Source organism: Amphiprion ocellaris, chromosome 18 (genome assembly GCF_022539595.1).
Source record: "Amphiprion ocellaris isolate individual 3 ecotype Okinawa chromosome 18, ASM2253959v1, whole genome shotgun sequence".
NCBI lineage: Eukaryota > Metazoa > Chordata > Actinopteri > Pomacentridae > Amphiprion > Amphiprion ocellaris.
Window position 1 is genome coordinate 26,974,013 of NC_072783.1, and position 20,322 is coordinate 26,994,334.

A 20,322-nucleotide genomic window follows, 5' to 3' on the forward strand; every position below is an offset into this window, starting at 1 on the left:
TCATGGAGGCACTAGAAGAAGCAGAAGTTTGGCCACCACTATGAGAAGGATTCATGCTCTGGGGACCATGAATTTCGTGTGTGCAGTTTTGTCTGTTGGACTAATGTCTGCATGTCTTGGATACAGGTGAGCACAGGGCGAATGCATCTGTTCACCGCCATCCAGATAGTGTGTCTTGCACTTTTGTGGATTGTGAAATCCAGTCCAATATCACTCGCACTTCCCTTCATTCTCATCCTCACCATCCCTCTGCGAATGTGTATGACCGGACGTCTCTTCACTGAGCTGGAAATGAAATGTGTAAGTGTTAGTTATCATTTCAGCGAATACTGGAAATTCAAACTTTGCCAGCATTTGATAATGTGTCAGTTGCACACATATATCCAATTATTTGTTATTATTTTCTGTCTCTTTTATTTTAGTTGGATGCTGACGATGCCAAAGTGACCTTTGAGGAGGAGCCTGGGCAGGACGTATACTGTGAATCTCAGATGCCATTGTAGACGTTTTCCATGACAGCTGCCATTTTTTTATTTTGACAAAAAGATGTTTATTTAATATGTAGCTCAAATAATGTTTAATTTGTCTATGAGCTCAAACATATCTGAAGTGTTTTTTTTGAGATACAGGTGCAGATACAGATTCTATCTTTCTCGTGTCAACATTAATATCTTGTAAAAAGCTGTCTTTGTCAAACATTCCTGAAGAATTTTCCACTGTCACTCAGGTAAATTCTTTGTATTGCTGAAGCTGGAAACATTCTCATTTTTATGCTTTTACAAGGAAGTCATAAAAAACTCTAATGCTTTTTAAAGTATGTAGAATAGGTGCTCACATGTGAAATTTAAAAAAAAAAAAAATCAATCATTCCAGCTCTCCAGAACTGGAAAGCTTGAATGGGAGGTGAAAAATAACAGCAATAAGAGCATTAACTGTATGTTTTTCCAAGCAACCGCACACTGAATGTAATGTTGTAATAAGTTATTGTTGCTTGCTGGGAGCAAAAGCCAGAATCTGAATGAATATTATGTGATTTGTGAGGCATTGATGCAATCTAAAGTGCAAGTGATTTAGCAAGAAAGATCAAACTGGTAACACTGGAGACCAAAATGACAACACCGCTGTGTGGCAGTGAAGGTAGAGACAAAATGTTGTTTGTTGTTAAAAATCATATTGTGTGTTGTGTTGCTGTCTTTTTGTCATCTCTCTCTGTATAATAAAAACTACCTTCAATAAGACTCATTACAGTCATTTCACTGGGTGTTATTAGCTTTTGGTGGGAGTAAGAAATATAGACCCTAACAATCATAGATTATTGATTGCTTTTCATTTTGATATCTGTACATAAAATAGACAATTTGTCTCCAGAAAAAGGTGGTGTCAAATCAAGTCTTTGTTTCTATGATGCATTTATTTTATTTTTATTTTAACAACAGCTGCCTTATGCAGTATGCAGTAACTGTAGATTTTATATCCGTACGATATGTTTCCACTCTAATTCAGCAATAACTGAAGAAACTGTCGCAGTTTTAAAAGCAAATTGTGGCCACACTAAATATTTGTTTAGCTATTTTTCTGTCATATATATATATATATATATATATATATATATATATATATATATATATATATATATATATATATATATATATATATATATATATATAGTGTTTCATGTAATTTATTAGCATTTATTCCAATTATTTTTTCGTCTTCTGGCTCAATAGGTGGCGACCGTATTGCCCCATCAACAATAATAAACATAAGAAGAAGCTTTTGACGCCGCTCATTGGCTATTTTTGTTTTATTTGGCCGACGTAAACATTTTTCTCGTTTATGATTGGTTTCATTATGGAAGCGCCCCGCCTACCGTACATGGAGGTTTTTATACGGATGTCGGCTAGAAAATCCAAACACCAGGACGTGTGCGACTTTGCTGTTGCGTCTGGCGTGTTTGGTTTGTGACTGAGTAACAACGACAGCTAGTTAAATATCGCTTGTGCTCCTTTTATCTACAAGAGCTGAGTTTGTTCAGCATTAGCAAGTTAGCTAATGTTGCTATACATCTTTAGTGGAGTCACGTATATTAAAACTAACTTCTACCCAGTTAGCATCCAGCTGTGACACCTGATGTCTCCGGAAAACACATTTTGTCTGAAAAATGAAGAAGAAAAGTGAAGATACAATGGAGACCGAGGAAACTGGTGGGTACGGGACACAAAGTGCTTCTTTGCTGTTTCATATGGTGTGTTTGTTCTTTAGCTGAGTAACAACGACGGCTAATGAATATATACTCGGTTAATTTTTGTCTGTGCTTCTTTAAGAGAGCGGAGTTTGATAGGTTAGCTAACTAGCTAATGTTGCAGTACAGCTTTACTGTAGTCACATATATCAAAACAAGCTTCTGCCCTTTTAGCATTCGGCTGTGAGGACACATTGGGTACAGTTAAACACAACGTGTACCATATGCTTTTGAGTCTCTCTTTCCACTTGAAACTCTCACAATGAAAGTAGCTGTGGTTTATTTACAAAGATATTATTTTCTGCTCTGTTAATGCCACCGTGATGAATTTATAAGCTGACTGCTGTTACTGTAGGATGGACCAAGGCAGACCTCCAGAGGCTTCTCGCGGCAATGAAAGACAGCATCCCAAATAATAAGAAAATGAAGAGTTACATCAGTGGACTGAAAAGTTTACACTGGAATAAAGTGGCTTTCCCCCCTTTTTCTCCTGAGGCATGCAAACAAAAGTGGATAACGATGCAGGAGAACGTGAGTCACATTTTTAATGTTAATTTTTAGTTGACAAAACCACACCACGACATCCGCTGAATAACTGTTTGGAAGATTTCAAAACAAGATTCTCAAAATCCAACCATGCACAATGCAAATTCTTGCAATTTTTCAACTAGTCTTAAGATTTTGATTGGAATTGTATTAAAAATTCAATACAACATCACTAGTTACCTGTGTCATATCAGTGTTAAATTTTCAACAGTTGCCTGTATGATATGTATTATTATTTTGATGCTGATTTGAGTTTAAATGTTTAAATACAAGTTTTAAACACTATTTGTTATTATATGCCATTACCTGTGGATAGGATGTTATTTTCAGATTGGATCTCAATCCAGAGATATACATTATTTAAAAGAAGTGAAAACACCCCAGCATAGTATATCTTAAATACAACAACATATATTTGTACTCCATATTGTCACACTCTGACCTCTGTGCTTCACTTTTGGGACTATACATTTACTGTTGTAGTATTCTCAAAGCTTACACTAAACTAGCTGGACACCATCTGAGCTGAACAAACTTATCTTGATCTCTTCTGGCCAAGGATGTGACAGTGTAGTATCCTTGTCGTTGTTGCTCAGATGCGTAAGATTCGGACCCTCACAGAGCTTATTGTTGAAGCTGAGGATGTCATAGCCAATCCTGGCTGTAACAGAAAGGTAAGCACAAAAACAATCACAACTTCCATAGTACCATCTTATAAATACAGAATTACTCTACGTTAGGTTGCATTTCAAATATCATCTCTCATCAAGTCTTTTGTGATTCCTGTCAGTTGCATAGCAATAGTCGCATGTTTTTTTGCTTGATTATACTTGCTCTGTGTTGCTCACTCACCTGCGCTATAGGTGTAGAGAGAAATCTGGATAAACTCGACTTAAAAGTTCCTCAGAAGAGATGTCTGATTGTTTAATTTTGGGAATCTACAGTGAGTAATTTTTCTATTTACATGATTTGGTAGAGTTTATGTGACAAAATGTTTTTTGACATCTCTGATTGAAACAGGGTAAAGAATGCACTGAAGATGCAGAAGGTCCACCTCCAAAGCCACCTCAGTAAGCCACACACACACTGCATACCACTCTGTTGTATATTCATAAATGAATGACTTGTACCACTTACAGTTTGTATCATATTTACTCTGTGTGCATTCATGTAGTGAGGTTGTAATTGAAGACTGCAATTGAAGATTAGGCCAATGTGAACCTTCTTCTCAGTAAATGAAATAGTTTTCTATAATTGCCATCACAGTAACGGGTGAGGATCATGGAGCAAACCCTGTTTCCTTCTTCCCCCAACAAAGGGAGGAAGCATCACTAAAAGGCTGGATTTGGTGCCCTTTAAAGCTGTCCATCCAAAAGAGATGCACACCACATACAGCCTGCCTGCCATTACATATAAAGAGGAACTTCTGGTAGAAGAAGCTTACATGGCACCAACAAAGGCCTAGATTGTCTTATACTCACTTGCTTTTATTAATATTTTATTCACATTTTATGTTTATCTTTTGGTAAATCAACCAAACCGTTTTAAACTAACAAGAATATGAGTATTTCATTCATTGTCAACTGAGCACGTGTTTGTGTGTGTGTATGTCTTTATGTCGTTAGAAGTGGCTATATGCTGTTTGTGAAGGAGCAAATGGTGAGCATGACGGGTACCTCAAGAAAAAACAAACTGGATGTTTGTGGTCAACGCTGGCAAGAGTTGAGTGACACAGAGAAGGAAAAATACTGTACAAACTGCACAGAGGTATGAACATACAAAGTCATTAACATTCCCACTAAAATCACTGCTGTACCACAAGACTCTGAAATGAAGATTATGATGTTGGATCACATGCAGAGTCTCCTCAATCTGAATTCACTACTTGGTAAATTTTCTTGCAGTTGAACAGACAGTACAGGATAAAGCTGAATGCATATTTAGAGGTAAGTAAGGTTGTAGTTGAAATATTGATCTAATGCTGAAAGACTTTGTGTAACTTAGTGTGATTTATGTTCGTCAGAGGTTTGACATAGAGGAGCAGCAGCAGATCCTTAGAGAGAAGGGCATCAAAACACCTAAAAGACGCAAGGTGAGAAGTAACTTCATGGGAAAAGTGTGCAAATCTTAGACTTTGCAGTCTTTACTTGTGATATCGTTAAAATTTCTCAGATATTTAAACATATCAATGTGGCCGCAAGTGTTCATATCTTTGTTTTAAAGAAGATAAACACAGTTTCTCTAAAATATGTTGTAAGTGGCAAAAGTAAGTGGCATGTGTTGTTCTCTGATATTTAATAGTTCAGACACTTTATCTTGATTGTTGATGCAACATATTTCAAAGAACACAACAATGAAAAATGAATGAATGAAAATATTGGAGATATCCAAGATGTGACAGTCACATTGGCTTTTCCCAGACATGAACTGCTATGTAGCATTTGCTATGATTAGCTTTGCTTATTTTTCACATGAATCGCTATTTGAAATACTATTCATATGAATTGGTAGAGTTCATATGACAAAGCGATTTAAAAGTATACAATCAGACATCTGTTCCGAGGAACGTTTAAGTCCAGTTCATTCAGATTTCTGTCTGTACCTATAGTGCAACATCGTGCACAATACAGTGCAAGTATAATTAAGCAAAAAACGTGATTAGTGCTATGCAGCTGACTAGAATCACAAAAGATTTGATGAGAGATATTTGAAATACAACCTAATGAAGAGTAATTCTGTTTTTTGACGTCTCTGATTGAAACAGGGTGAAGAGTGCAATGAAGATGCAGAAGGTCCACCTCCAAAGCCACCTCAGTAAGCCACACACACACTGCATACCACTCTGTTGAACATTCATAAATGAGAGACTAGTACTGCTTTCAGTTTTTTCATATCTACTCTGCGTGCAGCCATGTAGTGAGGTGTTTTTGTTTTTTGGGGGGTTAACTGAACTTTTATTGTCAGGCTTCTGCCCAGTAAATGACATAATTTTTCCATAACTGATACCACAATAATGGATGAGGATCATGGAGCAAACCCTGTTTCCTTCTTCCCCCAACAAAGGGGGGGGGGAACATCACAGAAAGGCTGGATTTGGTGCCCTTTAAAGGTGGCCTCATCCATCCAAAAGGGATGCACACCACATACAGCCTGCCTGCCATTACATATAAAGAGGAACTTTGGTGGACAGAACTTACTTGGCGCCAACAAAGGCCTAGAATCTTACACTGACTTTCATTTATTATGGTTTTAATTATACATTTTCTTTGGGTAAGTCAACCAAACCTCTTTAAACTAACCAGAATGTAAGCATTTTATTCATTGGCAACTGAGCACTTGTTTGTTTGTGTGTATGTCTTTATGTCTTTAGCACTGGCTATATGCTGTTTGTGAAGGAGCAAATGGCTAGCATGACGGGTACCTCAAGAAAAAACAAACTGGATGTTTGTGGTCAACGCTGGCAAGAGTTGAGTTACACAGAGAAGGAAAAATACTGTACAAACTGCACAGAGGTATGAACATACAAAGTCATTAACATTCCCACTAAAATCACTGCTGTACCACAAGAGTCTGAAATGAAGATTATGATGTTGGATCACATGCAGAGTCTCCTCAATCTGAATTCATTAATTGGTAAATTTTCTTGCAGTTGAACAGACAGTACAGGATAAAGCTGAATGCATATTTAAAGGTAAGTAAGGTTGTAGTTGAAATATTGATCTAATGCTGAAAGACTTTGTGTAACTTAGTGTGATTTATGTTCGTCAGAGGTTTGACATAGAGGAGCAGCAGCAGATCCTTAGAGAGAAGGGCATCAAAACACCTAAAAGACGCAAGGTGAGAAGTACCTTCATGGGAAAAGTCTTAGACTTAGTCTTAGTCAAATCTTAGACTTTGCAGTCTCTGTTCTCTGTTTGATATTTAATAGTTTGGATACTTTATCTTGATTGTTGATGCAACATATTTCAAAGAACACAACAATGAAAAATTCATGATCAAAATATTTGAGACACCCAAGATGTGAGTGACAGTCACATTGGCTGTTCCCAGTCATGAACTGCTATGTAGCATTTGCTATGATTAGCTTTGCTTATTCTTTTTCACATGAATCGCTATTTGAAATACTCTTCATATGATTTGATAGAGTTCATATAACAAAACGTTTTTGGACGTCACTGGTTGAAACAGGGTGAAGAGTGCACTGAAGATGAAGAGGATCTACCTCCAAAGCCACCTCAGTAAGCCACACACACACTGCATACCACTCTGTTGTACATTCATAAATGAATGACTTGTACCACTTACAGTTTTTATCATAATGACCCTGCGTGCATTCATGTAGTGAGGTGGTATATATATATATATATATATATATATATATATATATATATATATATATATATATTTTTTTTTTTTTTTTTTTTTTTTTTTTTTTCATTTAAGGGTTAACTGAATTTTTATTACGAAGCTTTGTCCCAGTAAATGATTTTTTTCTTAACTGTTACCATGCAAAGTGGATGAGGATCATGGAGCACACCCTGTTTACCCCCCCCCCCCCCCCCCCCCAAAAAAAGGGAACGTCACTCTTCTTTTTAGTGATTCCACATAGCATTAAATGCAGTTCACCTAGTGCTGAATGCATTTCTGTGCATTTAATTTAATCCAATGGCAGCTGAGCCCTTGTTTGTTTGTGTGTATGTCTTTATGCCTTTAGAACTGGCTACAATATGTTCTGCAAAGAGCAACTGGCGTGCATGACGGGCACTTCAAAAAGAAACGAATTTAATGTTTGTGGTCAGCGCTGGCGAAAGTTGAGTGACACAGAGAAGGAAAAATACCGTACAAACTGCACAGAGGTATGAACATACAAAGTCATTAACATTCCCACTAAAATCACTGCTGTACCACAAGACTCTGAAATCAAGATTATGATGTTGGATCACATGCAGAGTCTCCTCAGTCTGAATTCACTACTTGGTAAATTTTCTTGCAGTTGAACAGACAGTACAGGATAAAGCTGAATGCATATTTAGAGGTAAGTAAGGTTGTAGTTGAAATATTGATCTAATGCTGATAGACTTAGTGTGACAAAGCGTGTTTTATGTTCCTCAGAGGTTTGACATAAAGGAGCAGCAGCAGATCCTTAGAGAGAAGGGCATCAAAACACCTAAAAAGCACAAGGTGAGAAGTGACTTCATGGGAAAAGTGTGCAAATCTTACATTTTGTAGTCTTTATTTGCATAACTATTAAAATTTCTCAGATTTTTAAACATATCGATGAGGCCAGAAGTGTTGGTATCTTTGTACTTAAGAAAAACTTAAATGCATTGAAAATGACAAAAGTAAGTGACGTGTTATTTTCTGTTTGATATTTTATAGTTCAGACACCTTATCTTGATTATTGATGCAACACATGATAAATAACCCAACGATGAAAACTGAATGAATGAAAATATTGGAAGCTTTAACAATATTGCATAGCACACTGTTTTGAGGCCAACACTGCAAAGAAGCACTTGTTGCTTACTGAGAATTTACACCACTCAGCAAGCAACTGCACTCTTTTTGACCAAATTATTTCACATCTCTCAGATTTAAATGAGGCTCTCCACAGATGTTCAGTAAGATTAAGCTCAGGACTCATGGCAGACCACTTTAAAATGGTCCTTCTTTGTCAATTGAGCCTTTTGGATTTATCAAAGGTTATTATGCTGTTGGTAGCTCCATGTGAGACCAATTCTCTGACAATAGGCATTATGTTGGGCATTATTTGTTTGCACAATCACCTTTCTTTGTACTACCTCATCGTGTGTTTACATTTCCTAGATATTATTTATGCATTTTGTTATACTGTGTATTTTATCATTTGTTTTATTCGATTTTATCTTATCTTTTTATTCTGTTCTAATCCAGGGAGTACCACTATTATTTTACTGTATTGTCGTCTGCAGCTCTACAGTGACTATAAAGGTCTTGAATTAAATTGAATCGAATGTTTCACTTCAGAAACCAATTATAACAATTTTATTTAGGTATGCACAATGATGTTTTATTATTAAACTGATCAAGGCTTTAAACTGGAAAAGAAACACCTGCTCAGAATTAGCACTGACAGGTTAAAAATTACAATTTTGCATGAAAATGTTACATAAAAATAAATATGGTACATTTTACATGTAAGTTGATGTGGTTTTGCTGTTGTGAGGAAATGTGAATGTACTGATACTTAAGGCTCCATCCATATAATCTTGTTAACAGTGGGCAAAAGCTGTTTCGCTTTTTCACATTTCACTCATGTAAATAAGAGCTTATTCAGATTGTGTCTGTGATCTTCACATGAACAAATCAAATCAGATCGATCTCTTTTAAACGATGCAGGACAGCCTTGTGGAGCAACTACCTGGCGAGCCCAAAAGGCCACCTCTGTGAGCACGACACACAAATATATGTCCCCTCCATTCATTTAAACTTGCAACAAATCAAACCTTCAATTTTCTATCTGAAAACAAACTTGTGATTTATTTTGTTTCGTTTGTGTTTGTTTCTCAGATCTGGCAATGTGATTTTCTGCCAAAAACAGATGAAACTTCTAAAGAAAAAGATCCCAAATCCAACGCAGCGCTTTGCCAAGGCCAACAAGAAGTGGCAGGACCTCTCCGCAAAGCAGAAGGAACATTACAAAAGAAAAGTTGATGAAAACATGGAAAAATACAGAATGGAGCTGCAAAAGTGGTTCGAAGTATGAAGAACCCCTTTATTTCTAAAGTATACTCTTTATTTTCAGATGAAGGTTAAAGTTTCCCAACTTCTGAATTTTTTAGACACTGACGGCAGCAGAGCAGAAGAACTATCTGACAAGGAACCCCAAAGTAAGTGCCTTAAAATTCAACTTCACATGTAGGGTTTTTTAAATATTTGTTTTGACAAAGTTTGTTCACTTAAATTCATAATTTACATTTTTTTCTTGCACAAGCATCAATACCTTAAGGCCAAGGAAAAAAAGGGTTTTGTCAACAAACCGAATTTGTCCCAGCCATCAGTAAGTTTTAACATTTCTAGAACTCACATGAGGTCTTGCACTTATCTCAGCCACAGAATAGAAAATATTTGATGTAATTAACTGAAGGAGGAAAAGATGTTCTTCATGCTTTAGTCTTAGTTTGAGTCCATGTTTCTTGTGTGTCACTCAGGACTCCGAAGATGACGACATCGAGTTCAGTGAAGAAGAGAGCTGTTGGTACAGTGACCAGGTTAGAAAACTATTAACTGTTAACCTTTTTTTTTTTTTTTGAACTAGAAAAACAACCTAAATGCTCAAAACTATAATAACAGGAAAGTGGGGGAAAATGTGAAGTACTCAGCATAAACTAAACGAGCCAGAACATATGAAATATACATATCTCTATTTAAATCTTTATGTCTTGTGCAAGCATGATGACTGATCAAAAACAGTTATTTTTTAGTCACAGGTCAGTGCCTACAAACACCTCTGTGTGAAAATACTAATAGAATTTAAAAATAAAGTTTCAGTGCTTATGGTTTGTTTCAAAAAGTTTGCAGCAACATTTGGAATCTTAACATGAGCACATTGAGAGTAAAAGCCCTACAGGTGCCAAATTACTTACTTCAACAAAGTTTTTTTTTTTTTTTTGTTACAATCAAAATTTGTCAAATATCCGGCTGTTCTCAGCAGACAGACACAGGCAATGAACTTGGCGTTTCTAGTTCTTCCTCACAGCTGCATTTTGTGTTGTGTGGGTGATAATATTAAATAAACAGAAATATTAGTTTGATAATCTGGAACATTTAAGTGTAAGAAATATGCAAAAAACAGAAATACAGGAAATACAAATACTTTTTCACACCGCTGTTAAGGGTATTTGTTTTCATAATTATCAGTACTAACAAATATTCCACTGAAGTAGTCTGATTTGGCGTCATAGGTTTAGACATATTTCTCCTTGTTGCTGTTGTTTAAAATATGATCGGTGTGTTTTGACAGTTGCTGAAAACGAGTCAATTTTTCTGGGGTTCCCAGCATGAAGTGCCTTCATTCCTGGGACAGGAAATATCTCAGTTTTGGGGGGGAAAAAAATCTCAAAACATTAAGCTCTAATCTAGATGTTTAATATCAACTGCTGGTTTTCAGGATGAGGATGAGGAGGAGGAAGATGAAGAGGATGCCATGTTTGAAATGTAGATGGTGATGAGATGGACAGCAGAAGTGCCACACATATATTCAGAGATGGATTCTGGATATGGCAAGATGGAGAACTGCTACAATGACTGGCTTTCATGAGATTTTATTTTGTGGTCATGCTGGGAGGAAAGTTGCCATCACAATGTAACACATCCCTGCTGGATTAAAAACGACCACAAACCCTTCAGGCTCTACAGGGTTCGTTACTGTTTTGCTGTCGATTTGTTCTATGGTTTATTCTAATGTTATTTGGGAATACACACCAGTGATGGACAATGTCTGCTGATATAATGAGAGCCTTTAAGTGCCTGAAAAGCTGAAATCACAGAAGAGTGTGTCTCTGCACCGTTATACAGTCCTGACTGGATACACAGTCACCAGAATGTAAGTTTGGAAAATTTTGTTTTTTCATTGCATAAAACTTTAGTAGGAGAAACTTCAAAGTTGCCAAAGCATTTATCAGGTCTTTAAGGTGGGCCATGTGTTACCACCAAATCTTGTTGCCCTGTTGTAGGACAAAAAATGTGTTTTAACACTTCCTTATATCGGGTTTACAGGCAGCAAGACGGGATTCCAAACTGGGGGAAGTAATTAACTGCCCAGGGGCCACTGGTTTGGCAGTGTTAACCAAGCTGGGCTCCTCATTATTAGCCAGTAATGTGGTCCTGTCTTGTGGAGGGACACTGTGTTAAAATCTGCACTGAAATTAAACAGTATGCAAATGGTACGATTTTCCGATGTAGAAGTTAAAAATTCTATTATGATTAATATAAAGGGTTCAATTTATTCATGTGTGCAAAGTTTTTAACCTCAACCTCTGAGTTAATTCACACTGCAGCCAGGAGTACGTCTGTGGAGAGTGTGAGCAGTACAGACTCTCATTTGACCAGCCAGTATAAAAGGCCACCTTAAATGCATCTTTATTGAAATGACACAATGCCACAAGAGAAGATGAGAGCAGGTTACTGGCATGTCATGGCTGTAACAAGGCACCTGAATTTCCACAACTCCACCATTTGTCGTCTCTGCCACATGCTGCTTTGGATGGATATGTTGGAAGAAGACGTCCCACAAGCAGCATTCACAACTTCATTAACTCGCTGTTTCACAGATGTGACACTGATGAAAATTGTGAACACACTGAGGTGTGATTTCTGGTCCCCAACTCTTGATCTGCCCATTATCCACTCTGACGTAGAGATGCAACAAGTACTTACTCCTGTATGTTTAGGAAAAGGATAGAATTTAGTAAAATCAAACACACTCCTAGTATATTGTTTGCAAAGATTTTGATCTTTATTCTCATATGAATCATTCTCAAATCTCATTGTATTTCCACAGTCTAAGACATTGTTTCAGCATGGGAGCTTAAGTGCATTTCTCCTTATTAATTCATTCAAATTAGCACACAGCAAACCTGTGTTTATTTTATAATGTACAATAAATACATTTTGTAGTGCTGGAATAGTGGAGGAAAAATTATGTTAACAGGTGCCCTCAAGCAGATTAATGTGTCCCTTATCACTATATGATTCATCCAAGAGTCTGTAAATTATTACAAATAAAGGAGACAAAGAATATTAGATTAATTATAGTATTATACCTACACTAAGGTTCAAAAGTTTGGGGTCACAAGGAAATGGCCTCATTTTTGAAAGAAACGCTGTTTTTTTCAGTGAAGATGGCATTAAATTAATCAGAAATACAGTCAAGACGTTGTTAATGTGGTAAATGACTATTATAGCTGGAAAAAGCTGATTTTTAATGCAATATCTACATAGGAGTACAGAAACATTTTTGTGCTCTAATGCTACAGTGTGTTAGCTAATGGTGTTGAAAGGCTAATTGATGATTAGAAAACCCTTGTGCAGTTATGTCAGCACATGAATAAAAGTGAATTTCCATGGAAATTGTCTGGGTGACCTCAAACCTTTGAACGGTGGTGTAGATTCTGTGAACGTATGGCGTGGTTTTATAAGGCATCATGACCTGGAGGTTTATAATGTGATTTATGAAATTGTTTGCCATTTTTGTTTTAAGTAAACGGGGAAAGAGCCATATTCCTTATCAATGATTGTTTTTTTTTTGTTTTTTTGTTTTTAATTTCTGTACACCTTTCACGTGTTGTTGTCTTTCAATCCTAGAATGAAAATATGTTTCCATTGAACTTGTTTGCCAGTGTAAACATGTAGCTCATCTTGATTGCGGTTAAGTTCAAATCACTGGGCTCAAACTGGAGTAAAGGGTAAAAATACGATGGAGCACACAAAGCCAAAGAAAAGGCCGGTTTAACTCCAAGTCACAGCGGGGAGACACGCAGTCACATGCTGTCCTGGGTCATAAACACTCTCCGGCTCCGGCGGTGCAGCAGAGGAAGCTGCAAACTCGTGTAGCGATCGATTGCTACTGTCTGATCTCTCTGATGTAAAGATGGATGCCTGCCGAAATAGGTAAATAAACACAATTAGCGGCTTCTCGGCGCCGTGCTTTGCGTTCTTCCTCGCATTTGGGCTTGGCGTTGGGGTACAGGCGTCGTTTTTCCTCACTGGGGGGTTCACACGGGGCGGCTGAGAGGCGGACAGCCGCAGTGCAGCAGCGGCAGAGTCGGGTTCGGGGGGGAAGCAGCCTCGATGTGGTCAGATGTGTTTCTTCAGTCACCAATAAACACTGTTTCTGGTCACTCAGCCCAGTGTGGGACATGCTAGCTAGTGGCTGTACGTGCTGTCGACCTGGCGGGTTTGTGAGCAGGATGCCGCCTCTCCTCTAACCTCTTGGCATTTTCAGTTCCTCCAGCAGCCTATTCATAGCCACGCTCTTTGTTTTCTTCTCCCAGGTTTGGGCTAAGCTACTTTCATTACATGGTTAATGCTCGGAGCTGCACTGTGCCGCTCAGCTAACGTCATGTTTGGCTCTGTGTTCACTGGGATGTTGCGGTGCTACAGCGCTGACTTCTTCTGTTTTGTGTTATTCGCAGGTTATAAACGTGGGAAGTCAACTCCCTGGCAGTGTTCAACGTGCAGTTGTGAGTACATGAATCCCATTCAAGACGTCAAATGTTGCCCACAGATGCGTTGCTGCTGTGACTGGCTTTAATGCCACCGTGTTTGCTGTTCCAGCCCTGTTTTTGGCCAATGTTTGCTGCGCTACAGCATGACCACAGCAGCGTCTGCTCATCTGGTAGTTCTGGCAAATGAAAATGGAGGAGGTTTCAATGTCCAGCCTGGACAACAGCAAGCTGGAGGTACAGTAGAAAAGAGATCACTGCACAGCTGTTGGCTGCGCACACACACACACACAGACACACACACACACACACAGTGGTGACATGCACTAACAGAAATCTCTGTATGCCTCTGTCCTCCCTGCCAGGCCCTAGCTCAGGACATCCTGTCTGACCTGGTGGAGGATGCATGCCTGGGTCTTTGCTTCGAGGTCCACCGGGCTGTTAAGCAGGGTTATTTTTTCCTGGATGACACGGACCAAGAAAGCATGAGGGACTTTGGTGAGCGCAGTCATCCTGCCTCCCTGAAATATAGCTGAATCGTTGATGTGTACACATTAGATATTTGTGCCAAAACGGAATGCATTCAAGCAATGAAATCTGTCACTGCTTTGCCATCTTGATTCCAATCTCCAGAAATTGTGGACCAGCCAGGACTGGACGTGTTCGGCCAGGTGTACAACCAGTGGAAAAACAAGGAGTGTGTGTGTCCCAACTGCAGCCGAAGCATCGCTGCCTCACGCTTCGCCCCACACCTGGAGAAATGTCTGGGGATGGGACGGAACAGCAGCCGTATAGCCAACCGCAGGTACGAGAGGAAAGCAGCTCACTCAAACAGATCTGAGACTCAGATTCAGTAAAAACTGGTGTCATCTGACATGTTTTCAATAATGCTGGACTCCTACTACTGCAAATAAATATTGTTTCCACTGTCTTTTCATGTTTGTTGATCAGTTAATTTGGTCATGGGTCTATAAAGCTAAAATGATGGTGGAAAACGAGGGTTTGCAAAGCCCAAGATGACATTCTTAAATGTTTTGTTTGTCCACAGCCTAAATATATTCAGTTTAGTGTCATCGAGGTATCAGGACATCTATAGACCATTTCCTCTTACATAGTTTCTCAACTAATGGATAGTTCAATGGTTGACAACTAATCAATCTCTGTAGCTATAGTTCTAGGTGTATATGCTGTCAGTGTTATGCTTCCTGAAAAAACAGAATGAAGTAATACTCTAAAACATCGTAAAACATCATGTAGCCGCAGAAACAAAGAGTAGTTTGTGTCTGCCACTACATGATTTGTTTTATAATCAAACTGATTTGCAGTGAGTAATGCTGACTCACTGTGTGTGTCGTGTCTTACCGTCTCCTCCTGCTCTACAGAATAGTGACTGGTAACAACAACAACAAGTCAGAAAGCGACCAAGAAGATAATGACGACGTCAACGATAATGACTGGTCTTATGGGGCAGAAAAGAAAGGTGATGTTCTGGTGTTACTTGAAGTCCAACATATATGAAATCACTGAAATGTTGTCTGTAAATCTAAACTTTATTGTCTTTTTTTTACAGCCAAGAAAAGGAAATCTGATAAGGTACTTTCACTTCAATCCAGCTGTATCAATTAATATGTTCAGGATGATTACATGTACTGTTTTATTATCAGCAACGATTCTTCATTTATTTAACAAACATTGAAAAACACTCTACTTTCTTTTTCCACCTCAGAATCCAAACTCACCAAGAAGATCCAAATCATTCAAGCATAAGAGCAGTAAGTGGAAACAAACCTTTAATCACAGGTTGCCTTTTCCTACTTTGTGTCTTTACATAATCAAATACTTCAAATAAGTTGAGCTCATTAATAAACAGTTCAAAAATGTGGAAATACTTACACACTCTGCATCAAATAATAGTCCTGATTGCACATTTTATGCTTGTATTATTGTTACCTGTGAAGCATGGAAGCACAGATTGGACAGTAAAGCTACAGTGTTGAGAAGATACAGAGAATTATGCAAGAGGTTATTTAGTCACAGTCCATCTGTTATGAATAACCACTGGAATTTTTGGAAGCAGTGATTGACACTAAACAGGTTACATGATCTATTTTAAGGTAGCGTTTGGTCCTTTTGCATGTTGGGGGTCCCAATCTGCAAATAAAAACACCATTAAGTTTGAAACCTTTTATCACCCATGTATGAACTTGTTTAAAAATATACACAGTGGTCACTTTATACCAGCAAAGTAAAAACGATTTTGCTGCTAAATTTTACGTTAACAGTTAAATTTGTTTCTCATGACACACCATAAAGAAGAATGTTACAGTTTAAAGGAGAGTATTTTAACTTACAGTGCAGATCTTGCTTAATGCAGCTTTATGGTGCAATTTTAAAATGAATAACTAAAGGCTAATCTGTTAAATCTATTGAATTCTCATTGAGATCAAGATGTTGTTGAATGCTGTCAATATATAATCATCATAGAATAAGATTTTTAGCAGTTAATATGCATAAATAAACTCACCAACTGAAAAAAAACAAATACACACAAGTTTTTAACCAGTTTTGTTTGGATTACATATTCATAGCGATGAACACATTTTTGTTCATCAAATGGTCAGAAATGCAAAGAAATGTATAAGTTTCTGCCAAATAAGGTCACAGACTTACTGCCCTTACTGTATGCAGACCAGCCATGCTTACTGTCATTCCCATTGTGAGCCTTAAAAAAAAACCCTGGAATTATTAGTATTTTGCACTATCGTGAAACTATACAATACTTTTTTTCCAGTCAAACTGCAGCTTTGGAAAGCAAATAAACATCACAAAGACAAATAAATATTTTCTTGTTGCTTTTCGGATATTTTCAGCTACAGCTCTTGTTATTTACAATTACATTGTTGCTGCATAAACAGCTTATTCAGAAAAACAGCTGAATTTAGTAGGGTACTATCTACTCTGTTGTCCCTTTTCCCATGTGAACGCTATAAAATACTCTGCTTGGAACCAGTAGTGCTATGGAATCTTGACACTGAATAATGATGAAATAGACAGCAATATAAATGTGTGTGTGTAAGAGGACAGCAGGATGAATGAATAAATGACACATCCTGCTCTTTATTCCCCCCAGACATGATGGGTCCTAGACGCAGAATGGACAACCAGGAGAGCCCACGCATGCTGATGAAAGATGAGGCGTTCTCTCAATAACGCACTTGGCCACAAACACACATTCTCTTAGCATTGCGTGTGGACGCACGCACTGAGGCGGCACACGGGAAGACCAATAACACTTCACCTTTGGTTCTTTATGTTGTGAAATCAATGGACGTTGATGTTATAGGTGACATTTGTGGTGTCAGAAGCAGTCCAGAACTCTCACTGTATACTTGACAAATTTCTTTTTTTTTCACGAAATCATCGTACCAACACTCAATTTTTGTTTTTTTGAGGGGTGGGGGTTAGTTTATTTTTCAGTTCAGAATAATGAATATCACGATTTCACTGCACAGAGGTAGAGTCTGGTGTGATTCATTCAGCGGCGGAGCAGAGGCAGCCATGTGCACATACAATAAATACAGACATAATTAGGAACTAGGTGCTCTTCTTTTAAAATCTCATTCTCTAAAAAATAACGTCAGAGACAATCATTGCTAATGGTTTGTCTGTTACTTTCAAATTCAGGCTCAGTTCTCCAGCTGAATTCCAACACAAGCAGCCGTTTGTCCTTCACCTGTGGAAACTTGTTTTTAAAAAAATCAGTAATTGAAGCCCCGAACTGTACAAGCAGGTATTTGCTGCTGAGAGCAGGTTTGTTTTCGTTTCATTTTTTTCAGTGGATAGATCGGCTTGTTTTCTAGCATCCTGTATCATGTGTTTACATTGTAAGGGTTACATTTGTCCTTGGTGTGATGTGATAGTGTAAATATTCTAATAGTTGAATTGCTGCTATCATGGCTCAGTTTGTTTCATCTGTCTAGCATAATAAATGATTTGTTACCTGTCGCATGGTTCTGTGTTAATTTGAACACTTCACCAGCACTGAATAGGATTTTGATGGACATAAAACAAAGGACTTGCTAATAAAGACCAACTGGCCAACAGGGGAGGCTGTTGATCAGATGATGAAGCCTGTTTCAGGTTTGATCATTTTAATACACAGATAGGATGAGACACTAAATGTTGCCTTGTCCCATGTCTTATTTTAGGTCTTATTCTGAGAAAACTGAGCAATAGTAAAAGTCGGTACAGTTTAAGCTTTTTGATTTTTTTTTTTTTTTTTTTTTTTTTTTTAAATTTTTTATATAATGTAAGTTCTGGCAAGAGGGAGCCAGTTTTTTTGCCTTTGTGGGTCTTACCTAAACTTTGAAATCTGAGTTTTGACATGTTTGTGTGTTTAAGTCATAAAACTGAGAGAAAAAGTTTCAGATGAACCTGCTGCATCTCAGCCTTATCCTAGACCCGACCTGCCATCCCTGTGACACTTAATCCACTTTAACTGTCATCCTAACGTCAGCCAGAGAGGTCAGCATTGTAGGAAACCCACAGGTTCTACTCATCTGTTTGTACACAAGTTTTATTATAGATATGTTGGAACCTGAAGTTAACCCAAATGGTCTGTGATGTCTAAGGCCACCCCTGTTGCAAAATCCCTCTAAACGTGCTGTGGAGCAAGACTGGATTAACAACAAGGCTTTGTGGGAAACTGTTCTGAGGCTCCAGATCCAGAGAATCCCCATTTCACCACTTTCCAGTTTGCACCACAAATTACCATGTAGTGAACCTGACAACATCAATTAAGGCAGTTCCTGCATTATTATCTAATTTGGTCTTTTAGAAAGGCCCCTATAGTTCCAAAACCATCTGTATTTTAGTTTAAATTATGCCCACGTAAATAATGTTTACCACAGACTCCCTGACAGAACAGAAACCTGGAGCCAGAGAGTATTACCTCAGGATAACAGCTGGTCTCTGGATATGAAGAGCAAATAATGAAACGTCAATACACTGTATAGTCTGCTCCCATTGAAAAAATATTTTTGGTTCCAGAAAGAACATTTAAGCAAGAGTTTCATCACAAACTATCCCCCATAAAGTTTCCTTAAAGAATCCTAAAAAAAAAAAAAAAAAACATTTAGGCCTAAATAAGTTCTTTAACTAACCATTTTTAAGCTAGTTCTGTGTGGACTGACCTGGATCTATTTTGACAGTAAGACTTGATAATTGTTTGTGTAATTTTAAAGCAAATAAAGTCAAAGCATTTCTGGGTCCTCCATTCAAACATATTTAATTGTGGCTTCTGGAGTGTTGGTCAGACAGAACAGTGTATTACAAGGTGTCAACATAGGATTACAGGATAACAAGGAAAACAGTTTTCAGATGTTCTAAGGACCAAGGGTCTGCAGATTCATCAATTATGAAAATAATAGTTAGTCGCAGCTTTAATATTGTGATATTACCTGCCACCAAACTAAACAACTCCAATAAAATTTAAGAACTTTCAGTACTTTAAAGAACCACATAGAATATAAGAACCATACCCTAAATAATAAGGCTTTTCAAATGATGATGCTGTTTGTAAGAACCTGAGATCCTTCTGAAAAAACAGTCTGAAAAGAACCATTATTATAGTCTGTGTGCACAGTGCATGGAGAGCAGCAGGCAATGGTGTGCTGTAAAAAAAAGAACAGTTTAGTAATTTTTTTAAAAAGTATTATTAATACACACATGTGACCTGAAAAAACGAGGCAAAATTGTAAATAATAGCCATGTCAGAAATCTTTACTTATTTTTACAAAAGGAAATTCATTCTTTTGCAACATTTGACAAAAAATGACACTAATTTTATTCTATTTAAATGACCAAAAATAAATTACAACAATTAAAACATCATTTTATAGATATTTGCCATTATTTGAAAGAAAAATTATGTATTTTAAGGACTGAAAAATGGTAAACATTTTGCAAAGTTTTTAGAGTTTTTAAACAATATACATTAGATACACACAGCAACATTTATAATGCACTTTAGTGCTGTATATGTAATGATATGTTTATTATATGTAATAACGTTGTATAAGTAAACATTAACATTCCACCGTTTGTTTGTTTGGTTTTGTTTTTTTCATATTTTTTTGGCACCTTTGTTGACAGATTGCCAGTTTTTTTTTTTTTTTTTTAAAGAATGTTTTCTACAGTGTGGGGTGTCATCTGGAGCCCAATGGTCATATATTGTTCTTGCATCAGAAAACAGTTTAATCCAGTTGTCTACATTGCCACAGTCTGAACTGAACGGTGTTGAAAATGACTGGAAGTATCTGATGGTAGCAG

At 37.4% G+C, this 20,322-nt stretch overlaps 3 protein-coding genes across 4 annotated transcripts in view; all 3 read left to right on the forward strand.

Moving 5' to 3' along the window:
• Positions 1-1,238, forward strand: part of slc4a1b (solute carrier family 4 member 1b (Diego blood group)) — a 55,338-nt gene extending 54,100 nt beyond the window's left edge. The window contains exons 23-24 of the mRNA XM_023286089.3: positions 127-300; positions 423-1,238. Of these exons, the coding sequence (XP_023141857.2) occupies positions 127-300; positions 423-503 (255 nt within the window). The 3' untranslated portion in view covers positions 504-1,238. The remainder of the gene's footprint in view (positions 1-126; positions 301-422) is intronic.
• A 645-nt stretch (positions 1,239-1,883) lies between these two features.
• LOC111579037 (nucleolar transcription factor 1-like) lies at positions 1,884-11,774 on the forward strand. The gene is made up of 21 exons (XM_023286099.3): positions 1,884-2,204; positions 2,598-2,773; positions 3,385-3,462; positions 3,809-3,858; positions 4,414-4,555; positions 4,693-4,734; positions 4,812-4,880; positions 5,553-5,602; positions 6,159-6,300; positions 6,438-6,479; positions 6,557-6,625; positions 6,977-7,026; positions 7,503-7,644; positions 7,782-7,823; positions 7,901-7,969; positions 9,167-9,213; positions 9,338-9,527; positions 9,610-9,657; positions 9,762-9,827; positions 9,979-10,038; positions 10,938-11,774. The coding sequence occupies exons 1-21, from the start codon at positions 2,162-2,164 to the stop codon at positions 10,986-10,988; spliced, it is 1,668 nt and encodes a 555-aa protein (XP_023141867.2). The 5' UTR covers positions 1,884-2,161; the 3' UTR covers positions 10,989-11,774.
• A 1,517-nt stretch (positions 11,775-13,291) lies between these two features.
• Positions 13,292-17,996, forward strand: atxn7l3b (ataxin 7 like 3b). Of its 2 annotated transcripts, none has more exons than XM_023286104.3 (9): positions 13,292-13,438; positions 13,963-14,010; positions 14,105-14,229; positions 14,358-14,490; positions 14,626-14,797; positions 15,375-15,472; positions 15,563-15,585; positions 15,719-15,764; positions 17,123-17,996. In XM_023286104.3, the coding sequence occupies exons 3-9, from the start codon at positions 14,179-14,181 to the stop codon at positions 17,200-17,202; spliced, it is 603 nt and encodes a 200-aa protein (XP_023141872.2). In that variant the 5' UTR covers positions 13,292-13,438; positions 13,963-14,010; positions 14,105-14,178; the 3' UTR covers positions 17,203-17,996. The 2 variants fall into 2 exon arrangements, with proteins under 2 accessions (XP_023141872.2, XP_023141873.2); XM_023286105.3 differs by lacking the exon at positions 13,292-13,438 and adding an exon at positions 13,536-13,821.
• The last annotated feature ends 2,326 nt before the right edge of the window (positions 17,997-20,322 follow it).